This window comes from Phoca vitulina, unplaced genomic scaffold (assembly GCF_004348235.1).
Source record: "Phoca vitulina isolate PV1807 unplaced genomic scaffold, GSC_HSeal_1.0 scaffold26, whole genome shotgun sequence".
Lineage (NCBI taxonomy): Eukaryota > Metazoa > Chordata > Mammalia > Carnivora > Phocidae > Phoca > Phoca vitulina.
Genome location: NW_022589729.1, coordinates 18,625,783 through 18,650,248, shown reverse-complemented (window position 1 = coordinate 18,650,248; position 24,466 = coordinate 18,625,783). Strand labels below are relative to the sequence as shown.

Below are 24,466 nucleotides of genomic sequence, written 5' to 3'. Positions count from 1 at the left end.
TGGCGCTAGAAGAGAGTGGTGAGACCCAGTGGGGACAACGTCCCCGCTCAGTCTTCTCCCAGTTATCCCATGGATTATTAGAGACCCAGCTGTCCCCAAACTCAGAGAAGGGAAAAAAGCTGAACCCAGAAGCTGGGGTGGGGGTGGTAAGGAATGTTGGCAGACAGAGGGAGAGGTGTGAATAGAGAGAGGTCAGCCAGGGGAACAGCGAGAGCTTGAGCTAAGAACCCAAGCCAATGGTAAAACAGCCTTTGTCCTTGAGATCTCCTTGGATCGAAATGAATGAGCTACACATCAGAGGTTCTGGGGGCAGGCGGTGTGGTGCAATTGCAAACTTGGACTTGGGGATTTTTGACTGGCATTTGAATTCTGGGGCTGCCCTTTAAGAGCTATGGCATCTTGGGCAGATGACCTCTTTGAGTCTCAGTTTCTTTCCTCTTCAGTACTCTTAGCACAGGCTTTGGACTCAGAGAGACTTTGCCCCCAACACCTGCACGACCTTGGGCAAATTACTTAATCTCTGGGTCTTAGTTGCCTCATCTATAAAATAGGAGCACTAACACCTTGGAGCTGTTGTGAGGATTAAGTAAGATAATGGATGGGAAGTAGATTCCATTATTAATTAGGACCATGGAACAATGGTGCATTTGGGGCCAGGTGACATGGGCTTGGATCTGCCCCCAGCTAGGTGTGTAACCCCTTTGAGGACCAATTCCTTCTCTGTAAGAAGGGGTAATAATACTTTCTTCGTGGGGCTCCGATGAAATAAATAAGGTGCACGAAAGCACTTTGTACAGCTCTGTACGAAGGTGAAAGACTGTCTGTTCTTCAGCTCACCCTCTAACAAAGGCTGAGTAAGTCCTGAATTGGCCAAAAAAAGGGAGGGTGAGGGAAGGAATGTGAATCTTAGGGGGAGTAGCGAAAAAGCTCAAATAATCCCCACACTGTGTTTCTCACTCTTTCCATTAAGCCTAAGCTCCAAGGAAGAGCTCACAGCCAAGGGCACGGAGGGAGGTAAGGAATTGGGGATATGGGGGTTGTGAGGTGGGAAAAGGAGCCTTCTGCTGTCAAACCCCAGGAAGGCATGAAAGGTCTTTGGTGAGGCAAAAAAGAGGGAGTCTCTCAAGTCCCAGCTCCTCTGGTCTCCCTCTCTGACCCCAACTCCCTTGTGACTCACAAAGCTCAGCTCCCAGCCTTGAGCCAAGAAAGGCTGCCTTCCAATGCCCCCTACCTGGCAGCTACTAAGCGGATTCAAATATGCTCAGGGTTGGATTCCAGAGAAAGAGGACAGGGGCTCTGCTGTCCCCTAAGGCAGAGTAGCTTGCCCCTCCTCTGCCCACCACCTGGGGCAGAGCCCCTCAAGTCAGGCTCCTCCTTGCTCCCCCACCCCACACCCACCACTTCGTTTTGAGAGGTCAGAACCAGGACTTGATGCCAGAGCCCTGCTGGTCCTGGGCCTCACTGCAAGGCGGGATCATGAGTGCGCTTCTCTTGGGAGCTCAGCCTATAGGATGTGCCAGGGAAATGTTTCCACAGATTAGTGCCTCCTGGGGTGGGACAGCAGCAGCAGGGTGGCAGGGACAGGACAGGGGAGGGAGGAGGGAGCAAAGCCCAGGGAGCCCTTGGGAGGAGCCCAAGGACAGAGGCTTTCTTCTCTAGGCTCCAGCCTCCAGAACCAGGAGGTTTGGGGTTCCTGCAAAGTCCCCTGCCTCAGTTTCACCTCTCAGTGACCGCCTGATGCTACATCGCTCACTTTATTTGACCCGGTTGTTGTGGTAATTACGGTAGTATCACAGTTTGACTAAGTTCTGCTCCAGATGTAGAATAAATTAGAGGGATGCAGGGGGAGGGATGCAGGGGCGGGAGAGGAGAGATGAAGGGCCAGCTAAAAAATCCAAGGCAAGGGGGAGGACAAGAAAGGAAGTTACAGCAAAAAGAAATATATCAGTGATGGAGAAGGCAGCCTGGCGAGCATGCCCTAAATTACACGCCTCTAGAAGGTAAAACCTGGTTGAGGTTTTCCAAATCTGTATTTGTCAAGTCAGGCCTTTACAAAGAGCAGTTAAATAACCAGTGTAAGACCAACAAGCCTGGTAACTTCTGAGATCGGGACAAGAAGGCAGTAAATGCCGGTCGGCCGAGGGATGCAGATGCTTGGAGGAAGAAGCCAGGTTCCTGCCGGCCCTGCCCTACCCCTTGGCCTTGATCTTTGGTGACTTCAGGAGGGAGTAAGGCTGGTGGGTGACGGATCACCAAGTGGTTTTGACCCAAAGTTTCATCAACATGTGCTTTCCCCGTTGGGTTAGTCATGGCTGGGGTCCGGCGCCCCAATCCAGCTGGCTCCTCGACCTCACAGTTCGTGCTGGTGAGGCGCTGGCTCCTGGTCTGCGTCAGCGCTCTGGATAAACTCAAAGATGAATTTCACCTGGGTCTCGTAGGCTGGGACTGAGATTTTCTCATTGACTCCGTGGATGCTGAGTGAGAGAGATTTTGGGGAAGAGAGGAGAGAGCCAACTGCTGTAGCGGAAGTGGTATTACAGAGCACCCCCCACCCCACGTCCCCTGAAGCCTTTGACCCTCCAGGGGTAAGAAGTGAGGTTTCATATGACACGGAGGTCGTCTCTCCAGGGTCCAGCCCCGTGGCAGAGAACAGTGTGGGGAATATAATAATAATAATAATAATAAAATCCTGGGGAGTTCAGAGTCATTTCCTGTTCGGGAATCTTATGTGATAATTTCTCCTCTCAGGGGAAATTATCTTCTGAATTCTCTTTCTCTTAGGCCAGAGTCCCCCGCGGCCCCCACATTACTAGGGGCACAAAAGGAGAGAGACTGCCCAGGGTCCCTGTGGGGCCTGTACTTTACCTGGGAACTTCTTATCAGATCTCGTGCCCACGATCTGCCTCCACACAACGCAATACACAACCGAACCACACGCGTAACCACAAAGATAGAGGAAATAGAGAGTAGCAACCTGCTGCCCCAGTTAACAAACAAAACCCATGAAGCGTGTTCTTATGCTCATATTCAAATGTTTTCATTCTATTGGCTGCTGACTTTTGGTGGGGAAATCAGGTCTGGGTATGATAAGGAACAGAAAGATAAATGGAATGCAATACCCCCCACCTCACACACACCCCAGGGCTAAAAGTTTGCTGAAGAACCCACCCACAAAGTAGTAATTCACACATAGTAGTTAAATCGGTGATCATGTCTTAGATTCCTATAGTGTGTTTTCTTCTGAGAATTCAAAGCATGTGTCCACCTTTGACCACATAGAGGTCTGGACTTCACTGAGTAGTAATTGAGAAGTCTAGAGTCTCCCTTTTTGGGGAGAAAATGAAGTCCAGAGGGTAAGTACTCTTCCAAAGGGAGGGGGGGGTCACACCCAAGGGTCCTACTTCTACCAGGTTCTTTCCAATCATCTGATTATCTCCATCCCAGAAAAGTAGTGGCCAATTCCCATACATTCTGGGGAGTGGCAAGACTCTAAGACAATGAGGAAAGTTGGCCAGTTGGGCTCAATAATGTCTTCATTTTAGTTTGTGCAAACCTTGGCTTTCCCGCATTCTGTGGACTGGCAGGAGAATGGGGTGGGGATGGGTCAGATGTATCTCCTCCTTCACCCTTGCTGTTCAAATCTGTTCCACTCACTCACCTACGGAAGCTCTGAGGATCCAGGTAGAGAGGGTTGAACCGGTAGATGCTGGTGGTGAGGTTTGTATAATGTCTGCTGTCTGTGTTGCCAATACAAATGCCTAGACAGGGAAAATCAAGAGGATTGGGGCTTTATGGGAGCCACCAAGCCAAGGTAGTGGTGGGCTGACTGGGAAGTTAGGACCTCTGGGTCAATAAGAATGTCACCTGGGCCCTCTTGGGAGCCTGCAGCTATCAATTTTTGTCCTTCAAGCTACCCATTCTCAAAACCTTACTAAAACATCATTTCAACCAGAAGCATGGAATCTCCTCCCCAGGACATTAGTGAGTTATCCCTTGAATGGTCCAGACTGAAGTGTCCTCTCTTCATGATGACCAGGGGGGCCAATACCTTCATTTTATACCCTTAGCTGGGCTATTTCAGAAACTGAGCTCTCCAGAAATCTAGATATCAGTTCTTTATTCCTTTAGCTCTCCTTATATCACCCTAGCTCAGAAATGAATACCCTCCAGAGAGCTTTACTGCTATAAAATGCAGTCCTCTTAAAGTAGAACATAATTTCCTGTTATTTTCATCCTTTAAAGGATGACTTTGTCTTCCAAGAGTCAAACTTCAGGTTAAGAAAGTCCCAGGATAGTCTCAGTGTCTTGCTCCCTTGAAGGTAGTAGCAGCTCACCCCACGCTCCAGCTAGGGCTGGGACTTGTCCCCAGTGGGAGTGTTCTCTGAGAAAAGACCCTCTGAAGCACCAATCAAAAAGTGATGGGATGATTTGAGATGTTAATTTGTGTTTTGTTCCATTTTCCACTCCTGGTTTCAAATGGGTAACTAGGCCCTTCAAACTCCTTGCCTTGGGGATTTCTACCAGTTGATGTCTGCCTATCTTTTTTCTGTAAAGGTCTAACCTTGTTAATGGGATTATGGTGGTTGCCCCAGAAGGGAGAGGGTAGCTCTGGGAGTCTTTGAGGGCCAAGAAAGAAGAATCGGGGACTAAGAGGGCCAGGATAGCGGAGACCCAGGCCCTTGCCCTGTGGCAGGAGTCTGAGGAGGTGGCAAACCTCAGAGGGGACGGCTGCCTGGTATGCTCAGGGAGTTGGTGTCTTAGGTCCAGAGTCAAACAGGCCAGGAAATCAGAGGAAATCTCCAACCTGAAATGACTTTCTAGCTAGGCCATGGATGTCCAAGGTAACTGCAAGGACCGATGACCACTGGCCAAGGGACTCCCATGCTATGTTGCTACCAAAGACCTCGAGGGCCTGATTCAAGGTGAGGGTGGTGGTGGGGGTGCTTGGAGGCCTCAACAGTTCCTGAGGTTGAATTTCCTGAGGAGTGGGGCTTACAGCCAGATTTAAGTTGATCAAAAAACAAGGCTGCCCGTTTCACACCTGAGTTTGTGGATACAGAGCATCACTGTATGCTCCTTAAGGGCCCATTCCTAGCACAGAGGTGGGTCCGAAGTATGCGCTTAGAAAATGAGGGAATCCGGGGCACCTGGGTGGCTCAGCCAGTTAAGTGTCCAACTCTCGACTCTTGCTTTTGGTTCAGGTCATGATCTCAGGGTCCTGAGATCAAGCCCCACCTCAGGCTCCATGCTCAGCACAGAGTCTGCTTGTCCCTCTCTCTCCTCCCGCTTGCTCTTGCTCTCACTCTCTCTCTCAAATAAATAAACAAAATCTTAAAAAAAAAAAAGCAAATGAGGGAATCCATGATTAAACCTAGATTTTGAAAAACCTGGTCTTAGAATTAGAGCATCTCCTCCTCACATCATGGACCAGAGATCCTCAAACTGTGGTCAGCCATCACCTGGTCTCAGAATCCCCTGGGGGATTTGTTAAAAAGGCAGATTCCAGGGTCCTCTCCAGATTTGGTTAGCCTGAGTCTTTGGGAGTGGGTCCAGGTAATCTGCATTTTAATAAGTTCCCTAGGTAATCCCCTTCCACTCTTAAATTGGAGAACCACTGTCTCCCCAGCATAGGTTGGAAGGTAGGCTGGAAGACTAGGGAAGGGGCACAGAGGCACTGCTGCTGGGACTGGTCTGGGCTGGGAGAGAGGAAGGGGGTTCATGCCAATGGTATAGGCGGGGAGGCATTTCTGAGCTCTGTTGCTGAGCTGTTATCCTAGGATGGATCAGAACCAGCCTTGGAGAAACTTGGCCCCTCCTGTGACTCCTCCAGAGGAGTGTGTGTGTGTGTGTGTGTGTGTGTGTGGTGGGGGGGTCTGGGCTGGGCTGATCCTGTCCTCCATGCCAGAGAGGCTGGCCTAGGGTAAGCTAGGACCCAGGCAGGACTGACCTAATTTATTGTTTCTGCTCTTTTCCTGTTTGCTTTTTGACTTCCACTCTGAGGGGAAAATACAGTTCTAGTCTCATCACGAGGGGAAGCAGCCAGATGTTTCCAGGCTGAACAGCTGGGGTGGAGGTGGGGCAGGAGACATTAGAGAGGAAATAGTTCCAGCCCCCACCTACCTCCAGCCACAGCTGATGAAGTCATTACCTGGGACAACGGTGCTGACTTCCGGGAAGATGGACTGTATGGTCTGGCGGAGCAGCTGGTAGCCCAAGGCCTGATGATCAGAGGGGCTGACAGGGAGGGGGTCAAAGGCAGTCAACACGTGGAACTGGACCCGGTTGTCAGCCACAATGTTCTTGACGAGGTCTAGGACCTTGAGGGAGCAAACAGAGGGAGTTTGAGTTCTTACTATCTGCTATCCAAGTACCATAGGATTTGAAATAGCCCTGATTCCTCTCCAGCAAGGCAGCACCTTGGAGTTTACAGGGGAGCTCATTTTTTGCACTGGGACCTCAATTTCAGCCGACTGGCTGGAGGAGATGGAAGAGTTGGGTTTTCCTGGTAAGCAATCTACAGCATGGTAGACTGAGGTTAAATGTTCAGGAGGCTTGCCTTACAGCCACGAGGCAGGCAGGGAATTGGAAAATCAGGAAATCGTGTGTCCTTCCTCTCAGGCTGTGAGTCATGGGCCGGGTGGAATGTAGAAGACACGGCAGAAAGGGGAACACAACCATCTTGAGGCAGGGTGACAGATGTGATGACCTCATTTCAACCTGGGAGTGTCAGACAGTTGAGGAAAGGGTCACACACTTTTCTTCCTCCTCTCTGGGCATCCCTGCTTCCTGTCTGTAACCAACTGCCGTGGAGCCAGGAAGATGAGCTCAACACAGACAAAAAGTCAGGAGTTGGGGGACTGGTATTCAAGTTTTCTCTTTGCCTCCTTTCCTCAGGAAGGAACCTGAGGAAGCTCCTAGAAAATTCAGTCTGAAACAACTAGAGCTGAATCCAGCACAAGTCCTGGTCCCAGGCAGGACGTAGACCAGACCCTGACGATCAGGTCACATGGAGACATGTGGGAATGGACCAGGAGGCTGGCTTAGGGGGGCCCCCCAGCCCACCCCACCACCCAGGGAAAGCCCCAGCACCAGTCTCGACCCATCTGATCAGCAGTTGCTTTGGAACTGCCTCTGCCCTAGAGGGGTGTCCCATAGCTGAGGCTTTGTGTGCATGCCCCTCTCCTGCTCACTGTGTCTTCTCCATCCATTTCATGTCCTTCCTTCAAATTCTGGTTCAAAATCCACACCACTAAGGAATCCATCTTAATGAACACTGTCCCCTTTCGGGCTGTGCTCTACACCACCTCAGCCTGTATGTGCTTTGGAGGCACATCCTTGTGAAGTCAAAGACCAGGTTCAGATACCCAGCCCAGCGACACTAACTGTATAATCCTGGACCAAGTTACTTCATGAGCCAACTCCCTCTATTTTTATTGGTTCATATCTTTTAAATTTCTTTTTTTTTAAAAAGATTTTATTTATTTATTTTGACAGAGAGAGACACAGCGAGAGAGGGAACACAAGCAGGGGGAGTGGGAGAAGGAGAAGCAGGCTTCCCTGCGGAGTAGGGAGACCGATGCGGGGCTTGATCCCAGGACCCTGGGATCATGACCTGAGCCGAAGGCAGACGCTTAACGACTGAGCCACCCAGGCGCCCCTTTATCTTTTAGATTTCTTGTATCCAGCATCCATTGCATGCCTTTTATGTTCCTGGTCCTATTAGAAATAAGGTAGCCCCTCCTCTTGCATCAGGACCTAAGAGTTAGTGGGAAATCTGAGCTCTTGTGGCCTCTCACGGAGAGTGGGGTCCCATCTGTGTGCCCTCTTCAGTTTCTGGAGGCAGGAATGTTCAAGTAATTTGGGACAGGGGTCAGCAGGCATAGTGCCAACCCACCTTATAAGGGATGACTGGGAACCTCCCAGTTGGTTGAAGGTACATCAAGACTATGTACTAATTCATGTGTTAGAGGATTTAGGACAGAAATGCTGGAGTGAAAATAAGCTTTGATTAGTGAGTTGTCCACCCCCACCCCCAACTAACCCAACAGCAGGGAATTTGGTTTGGCTCAATGGTGGTTTCTAAGCCAGAAATAGGACCCTCATTCTTTTCCAGACTCAGCTCCTAGCATGCTTCTAGGGGACACTGTCATGAAAAGGGGTACTCTTGAGATAATGCCCCCCCATACAGGTGAGGAGGAGGGACTCGTGAACGGTAAGAGGGACCTCAAAGGTTACTTTAGCACACATCAGTCTCTCATTGCTCTGAGTTTCTACGGCCCTTACAGCACATTCTCATAATGTTATGTTTTCCCTCTGTTTTATGTGTAGATATGTTTTCCCTGGAGTGAATGATACATTTTGTTGAAGGCAAGGACAAGGGATACCAAAAACACTGGTAAGGACTTTAGAGTTAGAGTTAGCAAGTCCAGCCTCCATCCCATTTTAGGGCAAGGCCTCTGGGGCAGAGGGGGGATAACACCCACGACAGACTGTCATCCAGCCTGTGCTCGAATGCTTCCGTAGTGGAAGGCTCACCATCATGTGTTATCCATCCATTCTGCCTTTGAACAACTGGGTTATGAATGTTTTCTTTAGAAGGAACTGAGATATGGCTTCCTGTAGGATCTCACCCCTCTCCCTTTTTTATTTTACGTACTTTATATCCTCCACGGGATACAGTATATACGAGGCGGGTCAGTGACATTTCATCTCTGTTGAAATTAGGGGCCTGTGTCCTTGCTGCCTGGAGGCTGTTCCTGTTCTAGGTCTCTGTTCTATGTCAGGTCCCAGGGTAAATGTCACCTCAGAGGACTGACTCTCTGTTCCAACCCCCATCCCACAGTCACTTTGTGACACAACATCCTATGATTTTTTCTTTTTTTTTTTTAAAGATTTTATTTATTTATTTGACAGAGACACAGCAAGAGTGGGAACACAAACAGGGGGAGCGGGAGAGGGAGAAGCAGGCTTCCCCCTGAGCAGGGAGCCCGATGCGGGGCTGGATCCCAGGACCCCGGGATCATGACCTGAGCCGAAGGCAGACGCTCAACAACTGAGCCACCCAGGAGCCCCCATCCTATGATTTTCTTTATGGTACTTGCCTCTTAAAAAATCAACTTGGTCATGTATTTGATCACTTGCTTATTGCTGTCCCTTCCCCACTAGAACATCAGTGCCATCAGGATGGGAATCTTGGCTGTCTGGCTCACCATTCTCCCAAGTGCTTAGAAGAATGTCTAGCCCATAGTAGCCACTCAGTAAACACTTGGTGAAGCAATGAATGAAGAAAGGAAGGAGTCTTCTGTACGTCACTCTAGAGAGGTGGCCATCATTCACCCCTTGAGAAGCTCATTACCATCGAAGGTGCCACATTCCCCAACTCTCCTTCAAGTGGGGGCTTCCTGAAACATCTCCCAGTGACCTTATTTTTACCCTTTGAGGCCCATTCAGAAGAAACCTTCTACAGGGTAGCCTATGACATTTCTGAAGAGTGTTCCTCACACAAAGGTGCTGCGGACTTCTCTACACCCATGACATGGGAGACACCGGTTAGAGATGGAGGAAGAGGGTTCTGGGAACTGTTCATGCTCCCGTTGGATCAAGCCCAAGGCCCTGTACCCTTGGCCTTCAGACCAGCAGTGTCTGAGGTTGGAACCCGATGCATGGAAAGGGGGCATAGGGGGAAGGGAGGGACCAGAACAAAAGGGTGCTGAGGGCTTTCAGATGCTGGAGGCTTTCCATTCCTCACTGGGCAGGCAGGCAGGATGGGCCCAGGGATTCCAGGGATTTCATGAGTAGACTGGGAAGGAAGGCCACTCTGGTGGGGGACCAGAGAGGAGGGAAGAGTGCCAGAAGCTGGGGAGATGAAAGCCCCAGCTGGTGGAAAACAGCCCTTGGAAAGGGCATGGAGTTGGAATGAGACTGGAAAAAAACTGGTAGAAAGAAGTTCAATGGGGGGAATTCGGTGATTTCCTGGCCCCGTGATCCTCCAGGGAGAGGACAAAGGTTGGCACTCGATGAAAAGCAGCAGAGCCCAGGACTCACACTAGTCCCAGCTTCCCCCGAATGCTGGGTGACGCCGGGCTGGCCATCAATCCATCCCCCTGCCCCCCTGCAGTGAGGGGTGTGCCTCCCACCCTGTGTGAGGAGAAACAAAACCCTCCAGGGTGAAGAACTTAGGGAGAAAGGACCACAGAAGTCTAAGTGTGGCTGACCCTTGAGGATCTGCACCAGACACTCAGGGAACACCACCTGCCCTTAACCCTGCCTAATTCTGGAACGTACTAGTCATTCCATAGTTGTTGGGTTGCCTCTTGAGATCATTTTTTGAAGGATTAGATTTGCCTTTTGAACTCTTTTTTAGTTCAACCTGCTGTTTAAATAAGCTAGCCTTTCCTGCAGATGCCAAACATTCTGCACAATGGCTACTCAGGCATGTATCTTTCGGCTCACATGTCACTTCCCCGGGGAAGTCTTGCCTGACCCTACACGAGGTCTGGTTCCCTGTTATGTCCTCCACTAGCACCTGGTCCCTCTCCGTCATCACAGCTTGCAATTACGCACTGATTTTAATCATTTTTAAAATTGATGTTTGTAGCAGGCCACTGCCAGGCTGTCCACGATCCTCTTTACTTCTAATTTTATACATCCTTCCTGTGGGATTTTATTGACTCTAGAGGTTTCATTTATGTTAATAACACTCCAGCCTGTATCTCTAGTTCATTCTCTCTCCAGACCCAAGGTATTTATAATTGCCTATTTATAATGTATAAGCGTCTCAAACTTCTCAACCATTATACTTCTCTATGAACATGCTCTACTTCCTGAACTCTTCATCTTGGTTAAAGGCTTCAGCACCTGGCCAACTATGCAGGTTAAAACCCTTGGAGCCGTCCCCCGCCTTTCTGTCTCCCCTTACCGATGACACACGACATTCTGCTGAACCCATGTCTCCTACCCTGGCACGTGCCTTCTCCACCCCATCACCTCCGCTCGGTCTGCTGCCTGAGAGGCTATCACAGCTTCCCAACTGTCTCTTCCTACGTTGGCACCTCCTCTGCATTGCCACCAGCACCGTCTCCCCAGAAGCACATCTGAGGACATCACACCCCGTTCGAAGACCTCTCACGGTTCCCTCTGTCCACGGCACACAAGGCCCTGAGCCCCATGCTCCAACTCCATTTTCACCGCCTGCCACTTCCGCCCGGTCTGTCCTCCTCTTTAGCCTTACTTTACTTTAGCCTGACTCTGAATGCCTGGCTTCTAGCAAAGTCCTGTTTGTCCTTTACATCGCAGCTCAAATTTCTAGTGGTCAGAAAGCACTTTCTGGATCCTCAAAGGCAGTGACAGTCCCCTTCTCTGCGCTGGTCCTTCGGCAGTTTGTTCATCCTGAATCGTTTTGATTGTGGTCTGAGGGTGTGGTGGTTCTGGAGCTAGACTGTTAGATGTGTCATCTTGGGCATGTCACTTACCTGCTTTTTTGATCTGTGCCCCCATTTCCCTGTTAAATAAGGATGATCATAGGGCAGTCGTGGGCATTAAACGAGCATGCATATACCTTAGAACAGTGCCACACACCAAGCGAGCCTGTGGGATGTGTCTGCTACTATTATTATCATTTATCAGACTCAAAGTTCCCATGAACCAGAAGTCTCCTATCCTAGCCAGCTTCCTGGAAACCTCCGAAGAAGGTTGAGTAAATGCTGTTGAATGAACCAACCAATGTTGGTTGAAAAATGGTGGCTGGCCAGCCCTGGGATGGCAGCTACACCCAGATCCTGAGCATCACACATCCCTGATACTGAACCCGTGGTTGGGAACGGAAGTCACGCACCTCCTCGACAGTCTGCGCAGGGTGAATCCGGATGTTGATTATGGCCTGGGCCACCGGGGGGATGACATTCACCTGGAGAGAGAACCACAAACCCTGGCCTGAGCCACACATGCTCGCCGCCCCAGGTAAGGCCAACGACCACCAGTAGAGAAAGAGGAAGCCGATTTGATTGAAAGGCACAGGGCTCCATTTTCGGTGGGCCCCTTGTCTTCCCGCGGCCCTTGACAGGTGGTTATGTTCAGAGCTAGAGAGGTGTCTCTGTGCTAGGCCAGACTTCCATGCTTCTTGGTCATGGACGGGGTCACAGAGAGCTGCTCAGAGCGAGACTGATTTCTCCGGGACCACACAGACCTCTCTCTCCTGACCCCATGCAGCGTCCTGGGAGGTCTTCCACGTGCGCTCCCTTCCCGGGGCGCCCAGGCCATCCCTGCTGCCGTTAGTGCTCACTCAGGACAGGGCACCCCTAGCCACTGCAGGCCCCCATCACGCTGTGCTTGATCCCCGAAGGGGCGAGGATGGTGGTTTCCCACGTCTAATTGCAAAATTTGACTCCATTCTCTGCCTGCCCAGGAAGAACCCAAGACTAACTGGAGACAAGAGTTAGGCTCTGAGTGGATTTTTTCCTCAGAGGCCGTGAGAAAACAGACTCCCTGACTCTGACTCTTTCTTTAAGCTGGTTTGGTGCAAAAAAGCACCAGAGCAGGGACAGGAGGGCTGGGCTATTACAAATTAGCTGTGGGATTTTGCATAATTATAACCTGTTTGTGCCTCTGTTTCCCGACTGGCAATTGGGGTGATGGTACCAGGAGGGCTGTGAGCAGGATCAAATGGAGTGACAAATGTGACAGTATTCTGGACAGATAAAATGGCATTCACATGCAAGGACACGGTATTCTTATTTCGGGGAACATTCTAGGCAGCTGGTGAAGATAGCTCGGGTTCGGCGGACATACTGGACACTCCTGTCAGTGATGCTGGGGTTAACTGAGGTGCCATTCATTGTACTCAACCTGCGCTCCAAGTGACCAGAGCTCCACAAGGCCACCCAGTAAGCTAGGTGCATGGCGCTCCCTAAAGTAGTGCTGGTGGTACTGGTAGTCACTGGACCGGTCTCACTTCTCTCAAGATTTCAGAAAGGCCTAGGCCCAGGCTACTCAGGGTGGCTGTGGCTTGTTCCTTTAAACAGAGATGCCCCTTCATGGCCAGTCCAACTGGAAGTAGACCAATTTGCTAAAAAGTAGTTCTTGGAGAAGAAAAATCTATCAAAGTAATAATTCACTCGAAATTTATTTCTACAAGTGAACTTCATATAGAATTGATGTCTGTTCAGATTACCAAGTATTTAATGTGTTTTAGGAAATGACTAATACATGCCTTTAGGTGTTGTATATATCACAAATGTTATTATAGACTTTATAAATGGTGGGCGAGTTTCTCTCTTTTGACTCAGGGTAGCACGAGGGGAAAATACATTAATCATTCATTAAATTTGTTAGGTGGATCAATCTTCCAAAGTATGGTGAAGAATAACCAAAAGATCCTTGATGATAGAAAAGTTACCTTTAGTCTACCTGACCAAATGCTAGGTAAATATTTAACATGTTGAATGAGTATTGTTCAGAAAAATTAACTCCCAAATAACTCCCCTTCATACCAGTATCAGGGTTGTTTTTTTTGAAGGGGTACAGACCCAAGAAAACTGAGAGGGGCCATGGACACCTCCTAAAATACACATATACAAAATCTGACCAGCAGTTTCAGAGGTTTGTAGACCTCAGTTAGAACACTTGCTCTTGAGGATTACCCAACTGGTATCACTGAACCATTCAGCACTGGGCCTTCCTATTATTCAGATTGAATTCAGAGAAGGAAGAAGGGGCCGGGAGATAAAGCCAAAGGATGGAGAGGTGGGTGGACAGTGAGGAAAAAGTGTAGGGGAGGATCCAGGAGATGTTACCTTGACTCCTGCATTGAACATGGTGACTGCTGTGGTGGTCCTGACCAGCGCATTGGTTATGTAATTCCTCTCCATTAACCTAAAGCAAAAGGATGAAGGTCAGACATTAGGAGGAACTGTCCAACGTGGAGAAAGAACGGGTTGGAAGATCACCCACTTTCCTGAATCTTGGAGATCTTTAAGACTAGGAGGGACATCCTCTATATGAATTAGATGTAGCATCTGGTGGCAAAGGGATGATTAGTCAGGCCCAGTTAAGCCAAGGAGAGGGGACTGGGTAGGTTTGGGTTGGAGGATGAGAAGAAGGAAAGGTAAAACTTTACCTGCTTACAAGCGGCCCAAATAGCCACAGGTTGCTCAAGATAATATTGTCAGGGAAGGAGAACTGAAAGGGAAAGAATGAGATCAGCAGGATTTCAGAGGGGTCAGCATAACAGGGTCACTATAACCGAGGCCTGGGTCTCTCCCTGCTTTAGATCTGCCTTGAGGGCCCTCAGTGGTAGCCTCGAGTGAGGATGAGTGGGAACCAGCTCCCAAAGAGTGCCTGGGTGTGTCAGGTCTTAGGGTCTCAGAGAAGCACCAACACCCCTGGGAAGAAGTCAGATCCTTGCGCCTCGGCTCAGCCTCTGGCTGAAAACAGGTGAGCATGTGCACAGCACTGGTCAGCAGTGGGCCCCTCTACTACTCTGGAAGCTACTTTTCTGCCACCCTTTCTTCCTCTGCCACAGACGACCAGTACGGGAGATGCCTTCTCCCACCTCATGCGCCAGTTCCTGCAACATCATTTTCAATGGGCCGCTTCCAAACATGTTCGGCATTGGTGTCTGCTCCAGGCTGGAAGAGAAATGGAGTTCTCAAGACTTCCCCAACCCCCACTAAAGATCAGCGATCTGAAGGGAAGAAGGAAGGAGACAGAATTTTTCAACAGGTCTGGCCAGGAGGTGTCCTATTCAACTTCTATCACCTCCACCGATCCACCTGTTTGGAGACCTCAACACAGAAGCGGGACCACCCTAGTCCATCAGCAGAAGCTGTCCCTGTCTACCAAGTCCAAGCAGGTACCCCGACTCTCATGTCACTTACCACACTGTAGCAGAATTATCAGTCTCTGCGGCTAACTGTGAGTTCCTTGAGGAAAGGGACTGTCTGTTTCTTTCCACTGCTGTATGCCGACCCCTGGCACAAAGCCTTAAGCATTGGTAATCAGTTACGTCTTTAACTGAATTAATATACTTCTTCTTCCCACTTTGCTAAGAAAAGCCAGCTGGAGGGAAGCTTTGCTGTGACAGACGCTTCTGTGCTCACCCACAGCCTGCAGCCCTTATGTCCTCACCTAGCTTTTATGGGTCAGCTCTTGCTTGCAATAAGGTAGATCCTTCTCTGACCTCTAATCCCTGCCTGGGTACTGGTGGCTCTGTCCTCCCCGTGGCCCCCATCGTGGCTTCTCAGCTCAGCTTCAGGGCAGGAAGCTTAGCCCCTTCAAACTCAAAGTGGGAAAGTACCAGGTCTTCCATCCCGAGTCTGGCAAGGGAGCGGGGCCCGTGTTGCTTACCGGCTGACGGCGGCTGCGAGGATGCCGATGCTTGTCTCCTTTGGGGGAGCTGAGGAGTGTCCTGGAGTCATGTTTACTTCCAGCCTGAGGTTAATCGAACCCTTCTCTGAGACTGCAATCCTGAGGGAGAGGATCAGAGAGGGCCCTCCTGACTTCCTCCCACCTTGAATTGTCCCAAGGGCCCAGAGGTCTGCCTGCATAGTGGTCTGGTTGTCTAGGAGATTGGCTTCATGCTGCTTAAAAAAAATTGACACTAGAGGAGAAAGGGAAAGGGGAGCCCAAACCTGGTTGACATTCAGGGCCAGGGGAGTAAAATAAAGAGTTGCCTCAGTATGGCTTACAGACACCACGCTGGGGTCATCTGACATGGGGTGAGAACACCTTCCAAGGTAGGGGGTGAGGTACTTTACTCACATGGCAAAGGGCTTCGTGAGGTGGGGAATGAAACCATCCAAGATGAAGTTACCCTCGTCCACAATGAAGGCTAGCTTGATACCCCTTGCCTGCAGCAGGGCTGAGATCTTCTGAGCCCCATTCTGCCCTGACACCTGCAGACATTAAACCCATGGCCACAGTCCTTCTCAGCCAGACCTCCAATAGCGAATGGAGACCCATTCAACATAGCTGGGGACTCCAGAACCTCCCTGCCCAGCCTCCTTCCTGGGGGCGGAGGGGGAGGGCAAGGGGCCTAGACAATCCTGCTTCACAGGACCCTGGAATGTCACAGCTGGAGAGCCAAACCGCCCTCATTTTACAGATGAAGAGACTGGGACCCATGGAATGAAGTGACTGGCCCAGGGTCAAAGTAGGTGACATCACTGGAAAGAAAACACTGATTCCTTGCTCCCTGTTGGTTCTCTTTCTATCACACCCATATTTCTCAAAGTGTCATCGATGTAACACCTACCTGCTTCAGATATTACCAGGGAGTTTGTTAAAAAATTCAGATCTATGCCTATCACTAAATGAAAGAAGCCAATCTGAAAAGGCTATATACTGGATGAGTCCAACTATATGATATTCTGGAAAAGGCAAAACTATGGAGACAGTAAAAAAAGCATCCATGGTTGGGGGAAGGAGAGAGGGATGAATAGGTGGAGCACAGAGGGCTTTAAGGGCAGTGAAACTACTGTGTGAAACTATAATGGTGGACCCCTGTCACTATACAATTGACCAAGTCCATAGAATGGATGCCAAGAGTACACCCTAATGTAAACTAGGGCTTTGGGTAATTATGATGTATCAATGTAGGTTCATCAGTTATAACAAATAGCCCCCTGCTGGGGATGCTGATAATGGGGAAGGTTGTGCATGTGTGGTGTGGGTGTAAGGGAAGTCTCTATACCTTCTCAATTTTGCTGTGAACCTAAAACTGCTCTAAAAAATAAAACCTTTTAAAAACAAATTCAAATCTATGGCACAGGGTCCGGGAATCTGCATTTTGGTCCAGGGCCTTAGATAGTTCTGGCACATAGATACCCAAGAGTTGGCAACCTCCCACACCATATTCCGGAGACCCTGCAGCTGGGGAGCAAATTGGGCTAGAGTGAAACTCCCCCCCCCGCCCCAAACAGAGGTCCTAGAGATGGTTTATAGGGGGAGGAGGCTCTACCTCTTCATCATGGCCCAGAGCAATAAAGAAAGATCTTCGGGGGCTGTAGTTTCTGTTCAGCAGGAGCTCCAGGGCCTGCAGGATTGCCTGGGGGAAGAAGCAGAAGGGAAGAGGGAGAATCAGGGCATCAGTGACATTCAGCTGCCTGCATTAGGGCTGGTGGGGCTAGCATCGGACACTCTCTTTATTTATTTTTTTTAAAAAAGATTTTATTTATTTATTTGACAGAGAGAGAGACAGCGAGAGCAGGAACACAAGTAGGGGAGCGGGAGAGGGAGAAGCAGGCTTCCCGTGGAGCAGGGAGCCCGATGCGGGGCTCGATCCCAGGACCCTGGGATCAAGACCTGAGCTGAAGGCAGATGCTTAATGACTGAGCCACCCAGGCACCCCTGGACACTCTCTTTAAAGAGAACAAATTCAAGTGGCCCTGGGGGGATGGGAGGTGAGGAAGCTTAGCTCCTTTACCAGCTGGAGAAAAGCATAAATGTATCAGTGCAGAGCTGAAAGGGTCTCTGGAGATCATCTACTCTAGTCCTTGTTTCACAGCTGAGAAATCAAGACCCAGAAAAGGACAGTGACCAAGTGATGGCTGGAACCCAGGGCTCCTGGAACCAAGGTTCTTTCTACCATAACCTCCCGTCTCCCGGGGGTTCAGCTGAGGATCCTCATCCTGGGTGACTCTTTAGGGCCCCCGGGCAGAGGGAACAAAGCATTTCAGACCATCAGAGAGTTCTTGTTGTCCAGTGTGCCTCGGCCATGGATGAAGCCATCACGCTCCAAGCCAGAGAACGGGGGCACCTCCCAGCCTTCGTCAGGGGCGGGCACCACGTCACTGTGCGCCATTAGCATGTAGGGCTGCAAGCTGGGGTCTGAGCCTCGGACAGTGAGCAGGTGGCTGTACTCTCCTATGACTTCATGCCGGATAAAGCTGGTTTTGAAAACTGTCGGAAAGACTAGGGACAAAGGGATGAAAAGCAGGGAGAGAGAAAGCCAGATTTAACAATTTCCTTTGGTTTTCCTACCATTTAATAGAAAATGTTGACCCCCGTACCCCTTTTTGAAAGCATGCAGCGTCCTACAGGAAGCCTTCTGGAACAAAGGCAGTGTGATTCCTGATTTGCCTGGACAATCTCTAAAATTCCTCTTCCTCATATTTTAATGTGCTACTACCATGTAATAATGGGCACATCAAGATTCCATCATGGTGACAGCTGATAGATCAAGATCTGGCTTGGTCTGACCTGTAATAAGTTATCACTAGTATATGCTACCAGGCTATACCGACGAGGAGTGTGTTAAATTTTAAATATAGTAGTCCCCAATAGCCAAATGACTTGGAACCAAACATGACCCTTATATTAAAAAAAAAAAGAGAGAGAGAAAGACCTTTTTTTACTTGAAAAATAATATAAAATAATATTCCTACTGTGTGTGTCATATGGAGAGAAGATTGCCCTGTCTAGCACAAGGCCACACTTCTGCGTGCAGGTGTGGATGTTCTCAGGGTCACTCAGGTTACAGACAGTGTTAGAGAGGGGGCTACTTGCTGTCCCTAGGTCAGCTCCTCCCAGCCCTGACAACTTTGGAGGGGGTGTTTTTTTCTTTGATTTAGGAAGAGGGCCTCATTACTCTCCATGAGCTTTTCATATGAGGACTAGGGAGTCCCAAGTCTCCTTTTTCTTCTTGACCCATCCCTTCTTCGGGTCACGTGGGGGTGAGGGGCTGATATGGCAGCTCATAGTTGCTGATGGCCTCGAAGCTCAGAAACGGGTCAGTAAAGAATCTGGGGAAAGACCTGGGTGGGTGGAGTGTGTACATAGGCGTGTAGGTGTGTGTACGGAGGTAGTTGGGAGGAGCATGGGGTATAGTTCTGGAAACTTGCACGGGAAGAAGGAATTCCTAGTCCTACCTTTTTTTTCTTTTTTAATTTGAGTATAGTTGACACAAATGTTCCCTTAGTTTTCGGTATACAACTTACTGATTTGACAGGTTTATATATCATGCTGTCTTCACCACACGCGGAGCTACCATCTGTCCTGATACATGGCTATTAGAATATCACTGACTATATTCCTTATGCTGTGCCTTTTATTTCCTTTCCTCGTCCTACCTTTTGATTCTATCTTATTTATTGACTGTTACGTATTTAGGGCAAAGGTCGGGAGAGTTCAAACTCCAACTCAACAGCTACGTGCTTTAGTTTTTCAAAGGTCCAATAAATCTAGTCTCTACTCTGCCTCCATTCTGACTCCTGGGGAGCTTCTATTCCTCCCCACTGTGTGTAAACTCAAAATAGGCCCACAGCGATTTGACTGTCCTCTGGTCAGTAACAAAAGCTTCTTCATCTCCTTGTAAAAGAACTGTGTCTGCAGGGCTATGCTCCACACCCCCCCCCCCCCCCCCCAGCTTGTGGCTGACCTGTACGAATGTATTCTCCAAACTCAGCCAGGGCTGTTGCATTAACATTCTCGGGGCTGAAAGACACTGTTGGAATCCGGATGGCACCTGTCAGGGGCGGATAGAGATGTGAGATTACAGATGATAACAACCATTGGTTTTCCCACAGCCCTCTGTGCACAGAAAGTTCTTTCAAATTCAGGATCTTATTGTGGAGGGCAGAACAATCCTATGAGGTAGGCACTGCTATTTTCTCTAATTTGAAGGTGGGAAAACAAGTTTAGAGGGGTTAAGTGTGCTGCTCAGGACTGTCCTGAAATAAGCAGCAGAACTGGGATTTAAGCCCAGGTCTTTCAGGTTTGTTTAGACTAATATGGTTCTTCTTTTTTTTAAATTTATTTGACGAGAGAGAGAGAGAGAGAAAGAGAGAGAGAGAGCGAGCACCAGCGGGGGAGGGGCAGAGGGAGAGGGAGAAGACTCCCTGCGGAGCAGGGAGCCCAATGTGGGGCTCGATCCTAGGACCCCGGGATCATGACCTGAGCCGAAGACAGACACTTAACTGACTGAGCCACCGAGGTGCCCCTAGCCTAATATGGTTCTTAAAATAAAGTCCTATGTTCACGATAGCATTATTTACAATAGCCAGTATAAGAAAAACAAACGGAGTGCCCATCAATATATGAATGGATAAAGATATGGTACATCATTAAACACCAATAAATTCTGCCAAATTGTTTTCCCAAAAGTTTGGAGCAATTCATGTTCCCACCAGCAGGGCATGTGAGTGCCAGAACACACCTCCACACGCTGAGAGTTACCCACCTTTTGCAAAGTTTGCCCTGTGGTGGATAAAAAAATGAGATGCTGTTGGTGTTTGCATTTTCAGTTCCCTGACCTCCAAGGCAGCTGAGCGTCTCTTCATATGGCCATTTGCATTTCCTCTGCTGTGAACTGCCAGGCTCAGCCACTCAAGCAAGCTCCTTAATCTTTTTGCCTGTTTTATTTTCTTTCTGTTGGGCATTAAGACCTACATCTGGGGCTGTTGTGAGGACCAAGTTAACACTTGTAGAGAGCTCAGAACTGTGCCTAACATGCTGTTAAGGGCTGAATTAATGCTGGCTTTAAAAGGGTCTATTTGTGGGGTGCCTGGGTGGTTCAGTGGTTAAGCATCTGCCTTTGGCTTAGGTCATGATCCCAGGGTCCTGGGATTGAGCCCCACATCGGGCTCTCTGCTCCGCGGGAAGCCTGCTTCTCCCTCTCCCACTCCGCCTGCTTGTGTTCCTGCTCTCTCTCTCTCTGTCAAATAAATAAATAAAATCTTAAAAAAAAAAAAAGGGTCTATTTGTGGGACGCCTGGGTGGCTCAGTCAGAGTTAAGCATCTGCCTTTGGCTCAGTCATGATCCCAGGGTCTTAGGATTGAGTCCTGCACTGGGCTCCTTGCTGGGCGGGGAGCCTGCTTCTCCCTCTGCCTGCCGCTCTCTCTGCTTGTGCTCTCTCTCCTTTCTCTCTCTCTGACAAATAAATAAATCTTTAAAAAAAATAAAATGGTCTATTAGCTATATTCATAGTTGCTTGGATTTAGCCAGATCTCCAGAAGGATACAAAGGAAGCTAATACAAGTAGCTACCTCTGTGTATTTGTGGGGGTGAGAAAGTGGTGGTGGTTGGTGGGGAACAGGGCCACCAAGGCAGGGTGGGACCTATACACCCGCCCCGCCCCCCGCAGACCTCTTTCACTATTTTGGGTTTTAACTATGTGAATGTACTACCTATCCAGAAATAAAGGAAACATTTTTTAATTGGCAAAAAAAAAAAAAAAAAAAGATATGGTACATATATATATACAGAATGGAATATTACTCAGCTACAAAAAGTGAAACCTCACCATCTGTGACAGCATAGATGGACCTAGAAGGTATTATGCTAACCAAAAAGTCAGACAGAGAAAGACAAACAGCATATGATTTTACTCCTGTGTGGAATCTGAAAGAAAGAAAGAAAGAAAGAAAGAAGAGGGGTGCCTGGGTGGCTCAGTCGTTAAGCGTCTGCCTTCGGCTCAGGTCATGATCCCAGGGTCCTGGGATCGAGCCCCGCATCGGGCTCCCTGCTCCGTGGGGAGCCTGCTTCTCCCTCTCCCACTCCCCCTGCTTGTGTTCCCTCTCTCGCTGTCTGTCTCTCTGTCAAATAAATAAAATCTTTAAAAAAAAAAAAAAAGAAAGAAAGAAGCTAAACAAATAAACAAAATAAAACAAACTTATAAATACAGAGGACAGACTAGTGGTTAATAGAGGAGAAGGGGGTCAACCGTGTGCGATGGAGGGTAACTAGACCTGTGGTGGTGATCACCTCTCATTGTATACAGATGTCAAATTATAAAGCTGTACACCTCAAACTTTTATAATAATAATAAAAAGAGTTAAAAAAAGAAAATAAAGTCCAAGATGGGGGTGGGGTGGGAGGAGGTGGACAGGAGTAGATTTTGGACCCTGACCCTAAGTGGGAAGCTGCTATAAATTGCTTCTAAGCCTCACTCTGCCTATGAAACCATCATCCCTTTGATGAACCAGAGAAGCCCACTGTCCTGGGTCCCTACATGAATGAGGCTTTGTGTGCAGAGAGTAGATTTATTCCTCATGGACTGGCTCATCCAGAGTCTAACTGATCTCTCAGCCAGGGTCAGCCTTTTGGGCACATGATACCTGAGAAGGCGCGGATTTAGAAGCTCCCAAACAAACTCCTCAGTCCTAAATAATCTCATCTACTTTACCCAGATGTCTCAGTTCCTGAATTGCTTTTAGGTTTATCCCTTTGAGCCCTGAAGGCTTTACACTTTGAAGAGATCCATTACTATATGCAAACACCTATGGGAGGGGAAATGCAATAAATTATGAGAATATCTGATTAGATATCCCAAACCACAGTGGGAAGAACAAATGCACCTAGGCAGCGCATTTATCAAGGGAGGGCCTCTGCAAGACAAGTTTACCTCTGTCATCAGTTTTGTTTTTTTTCTTTTTGTGATCTCTTTCGTTTATCTTTTTTTAAAAAAAATTTTATTGTTATGTTAATCACCATACATTACATCATTAGTTTTTAATGTAGTGTTCCATGATTCATTGTTTGTGCATAACACCCAGTGCTCCATGCAGAACGTGCCCTCCTTAATACCCATCACCAGGCTAACCCATCCCCCCACCCCCCTCCCCTCTAGAACCCTCAGTTTGTTTTTCAGAGTCCATCGTCTCTCATGGTTCGTCTCCCCCTCCGATTTCCCCCCCTTCATTCTTCCCCGACATCAGTTTTGCTAAGGATTGAGGCTGCATCACAGCTCACCACATAGATGGGGAAGTCAAGGTTCAAAAAGATGAATCTATAGGAGATAAACTCAAAATCTGAACTGAAATGTTTTGCCTCAAGGCATGTGGCTATATATACATATATATATATATATACACATATATATATATATATATGCCATACAAGTAGCTATAGGCCATATAGCCATGTGGTTATAAGGTCCCTATTTGGGTTCTTTAAATAAGAAAGCTTTTGCTTTCTTCTGGGTGAAAAGACTCTGGGGTGAGCGGCTGCCCGCTGGCTTTCAGAGAACTCACTATTTGTGCTGTGCTTTGGGAAAGCTCTGCTCTGACTCCAGACCAATCGTTCAGGCACATGTACAATTTATATTCAATCACCGGGGCTAGCATTGGGTCCCTGCATCTGCCTGCACATGTTTATGTAGGCAGTTTCTTTTAATCCATTATTTAATGAAAGGGAAAAGACTGGAAAAGGGCTAAGCCCGGTGGTGGGGAGGATCTCATTATCCCATAGGATCTAGCCCTCAACAGAACCTTTCCTCTTTTCTCCCGGAAAATGCAGACTGAGAAGGCAAATGAGTTCTTAACCTTGGTTTGAGGTCTAGGGGAGAGATGTCTGTTAATTAGGAGAGGAAATTTGGAACATCTCACACCCCTTTTTGGAGTCCTTTGCAGCTGGGTGGATCCTACAGGGTGGACCTTACAAGGGATAGATGTTATCACCCAGTGCTCACTCCTTGCTGTGGGGTCCCCGGGGAAGCTCATTTAATTTCCCTCCACTGTTGATTAAGATAATTTAGTCTTAAGATATCACAGAGATTTAACAGAAGTGAAAACTTTCTAAGGTTAAAAGTACAAACAAAAGCTATTGCAATACTGCGGCAAAGCAGGGGGTAGGCTGGGTGATGGCCAAGGCAACAGGGGTGATGGTGGAAGCTAGAGAAGGTTCTGGGAGAGGCAGGGAACACCCGAGTCCCCAGAAGCCAGGTTTGGGGCAAGAGTGGCGTCCCCAAGCCTGGGCACGAGGTGCTGGCACTCGGGCTAGGGCTGGTCTGGGGAATGTGGTGGGGCTCCAGTTCCAGTAATGGACCCTCTGCGGTGGGAGTGGGGCGGCACGGGTTGGCCCGAGGGGACAGGGACTTATGTTTGGGCATAGCTGGGCGAAGGGGACCAGGCTCACCTTTCAGCGCTTCCTTCATCGCGAAGCGCTCGCCTGGGCTGAACTGAGAAGGGATTTGCAGCGCCCGCTGATGCCCCTGGCCCTTCAGGCCCTTCGATCTGGAGATTGTGGGGATACCTAGCAGCAGCACAGCCGCCAGAGCCAGCACGCAGACACAGTGCGGAGCCATGCTTCTCTCCGGTCTGCAGCTGGAGTTCACAAGCTCTTGTTTGTCGTCCTGTCACAGCTCCAATTCCCGCAACTGCCTTAGCCCCACCCTAGCCCCAGGCCTGACCAATCGCTGCTTGCCTGGGGTTGAGAACCACCCAATCGGCGGGACGGCTCCGCCCAGGTCCGCAGGGCATTTTGGGAGTGGTCGTTTCTCCAGCTGCGGCAGGCAGGAGTAGAGCAAAGGTGAGGGCTCCAGGTAAACGGTAGGTCTTCTGTGTGTTTCATCTTCCGCTTTGAGATTCTCAGAAATCCCTGGCTGTATGACAAGCCAGTTAAAGGGGGAAGAGGCAAAATAAAATCAGCAAAGCGTATCAGACCTTAATCTGCTTCTCACTTCTGAAGTTTAGAACTTGATTACCATCCCCCCGGATATGGTGGGGGAGCTTTCCTGGTCCCTGGCTTTATTTA

At 48.9% G+C, this 24,466-nt stretch overlaps 1 protein-coding gene across 1 annotated transcript; it reads right to left on the bottom strand.

The window, feature by feature from the left end:
- Window positions 1-2,088: 2,088 nt before the first annotated feature.
- PM20D1 (peptidase M20 domain containing 1) lies at window positions 2,089-24,028 on the bottom strand. Its single transcript, XM_032422387.1, has 13 exons — window positions 23,849-24,028; window positions 19,373-19,459; window positions 17,675-17,907; window positions 16,955-17,041; window positions 15,757-15,890; window positions 15,343-15,462; window positions 14,549-14,624; window positions 14,114-14,175; window positions 13,791-13,869; window positions 11,834-11,905; window positions 6,149-6,317; window positions 3,659-3,758; window positions 2,089-2,474 (listed from the first exon to the last, which is right to left on the bottom strand). The coding sequence occupies exons 1-13, from the start codon at window positions 24,015-24,017 to the stop codon at window positions 2,351-2,353; spliced, it is 1,512 nt and encodes a 503-aa protein (XP_032278278.1). The 5' UTR covers window positions 24,018-24,028; the 3' UTR covers window positions 2,089-2,350.
- Between the last annotated feature and the right edge of the window lie 438 nt (window positions 24,029-24,466).

Excerpts from the sequence above, each read along its gene's own strand:
- PM20D1 (XM_032422387.1), bottom strand. The coding sequence starts at position 24,017 with ATGGCTCCGCACTGTGTCTGCGTGCTGGCTCTGGCGGCTGTGCTGCTG. Across the intron at positions 15,463-15,756 it reads CTCACGAAGCCCTTTGCCAT|GATTGCAGTCTCAGAGAAGG; the intron begins GTGAGTAAAGTA and ends CCTCTCCCTCAG. Across the intron at positions 11,906-13,790 it reads TGTTCAATGCAGGAGTCAAG|GTGAATGTCATCCCCCCGGT; the intron begins GTAACATCTCCT and ends TTCTCTCTCCAG.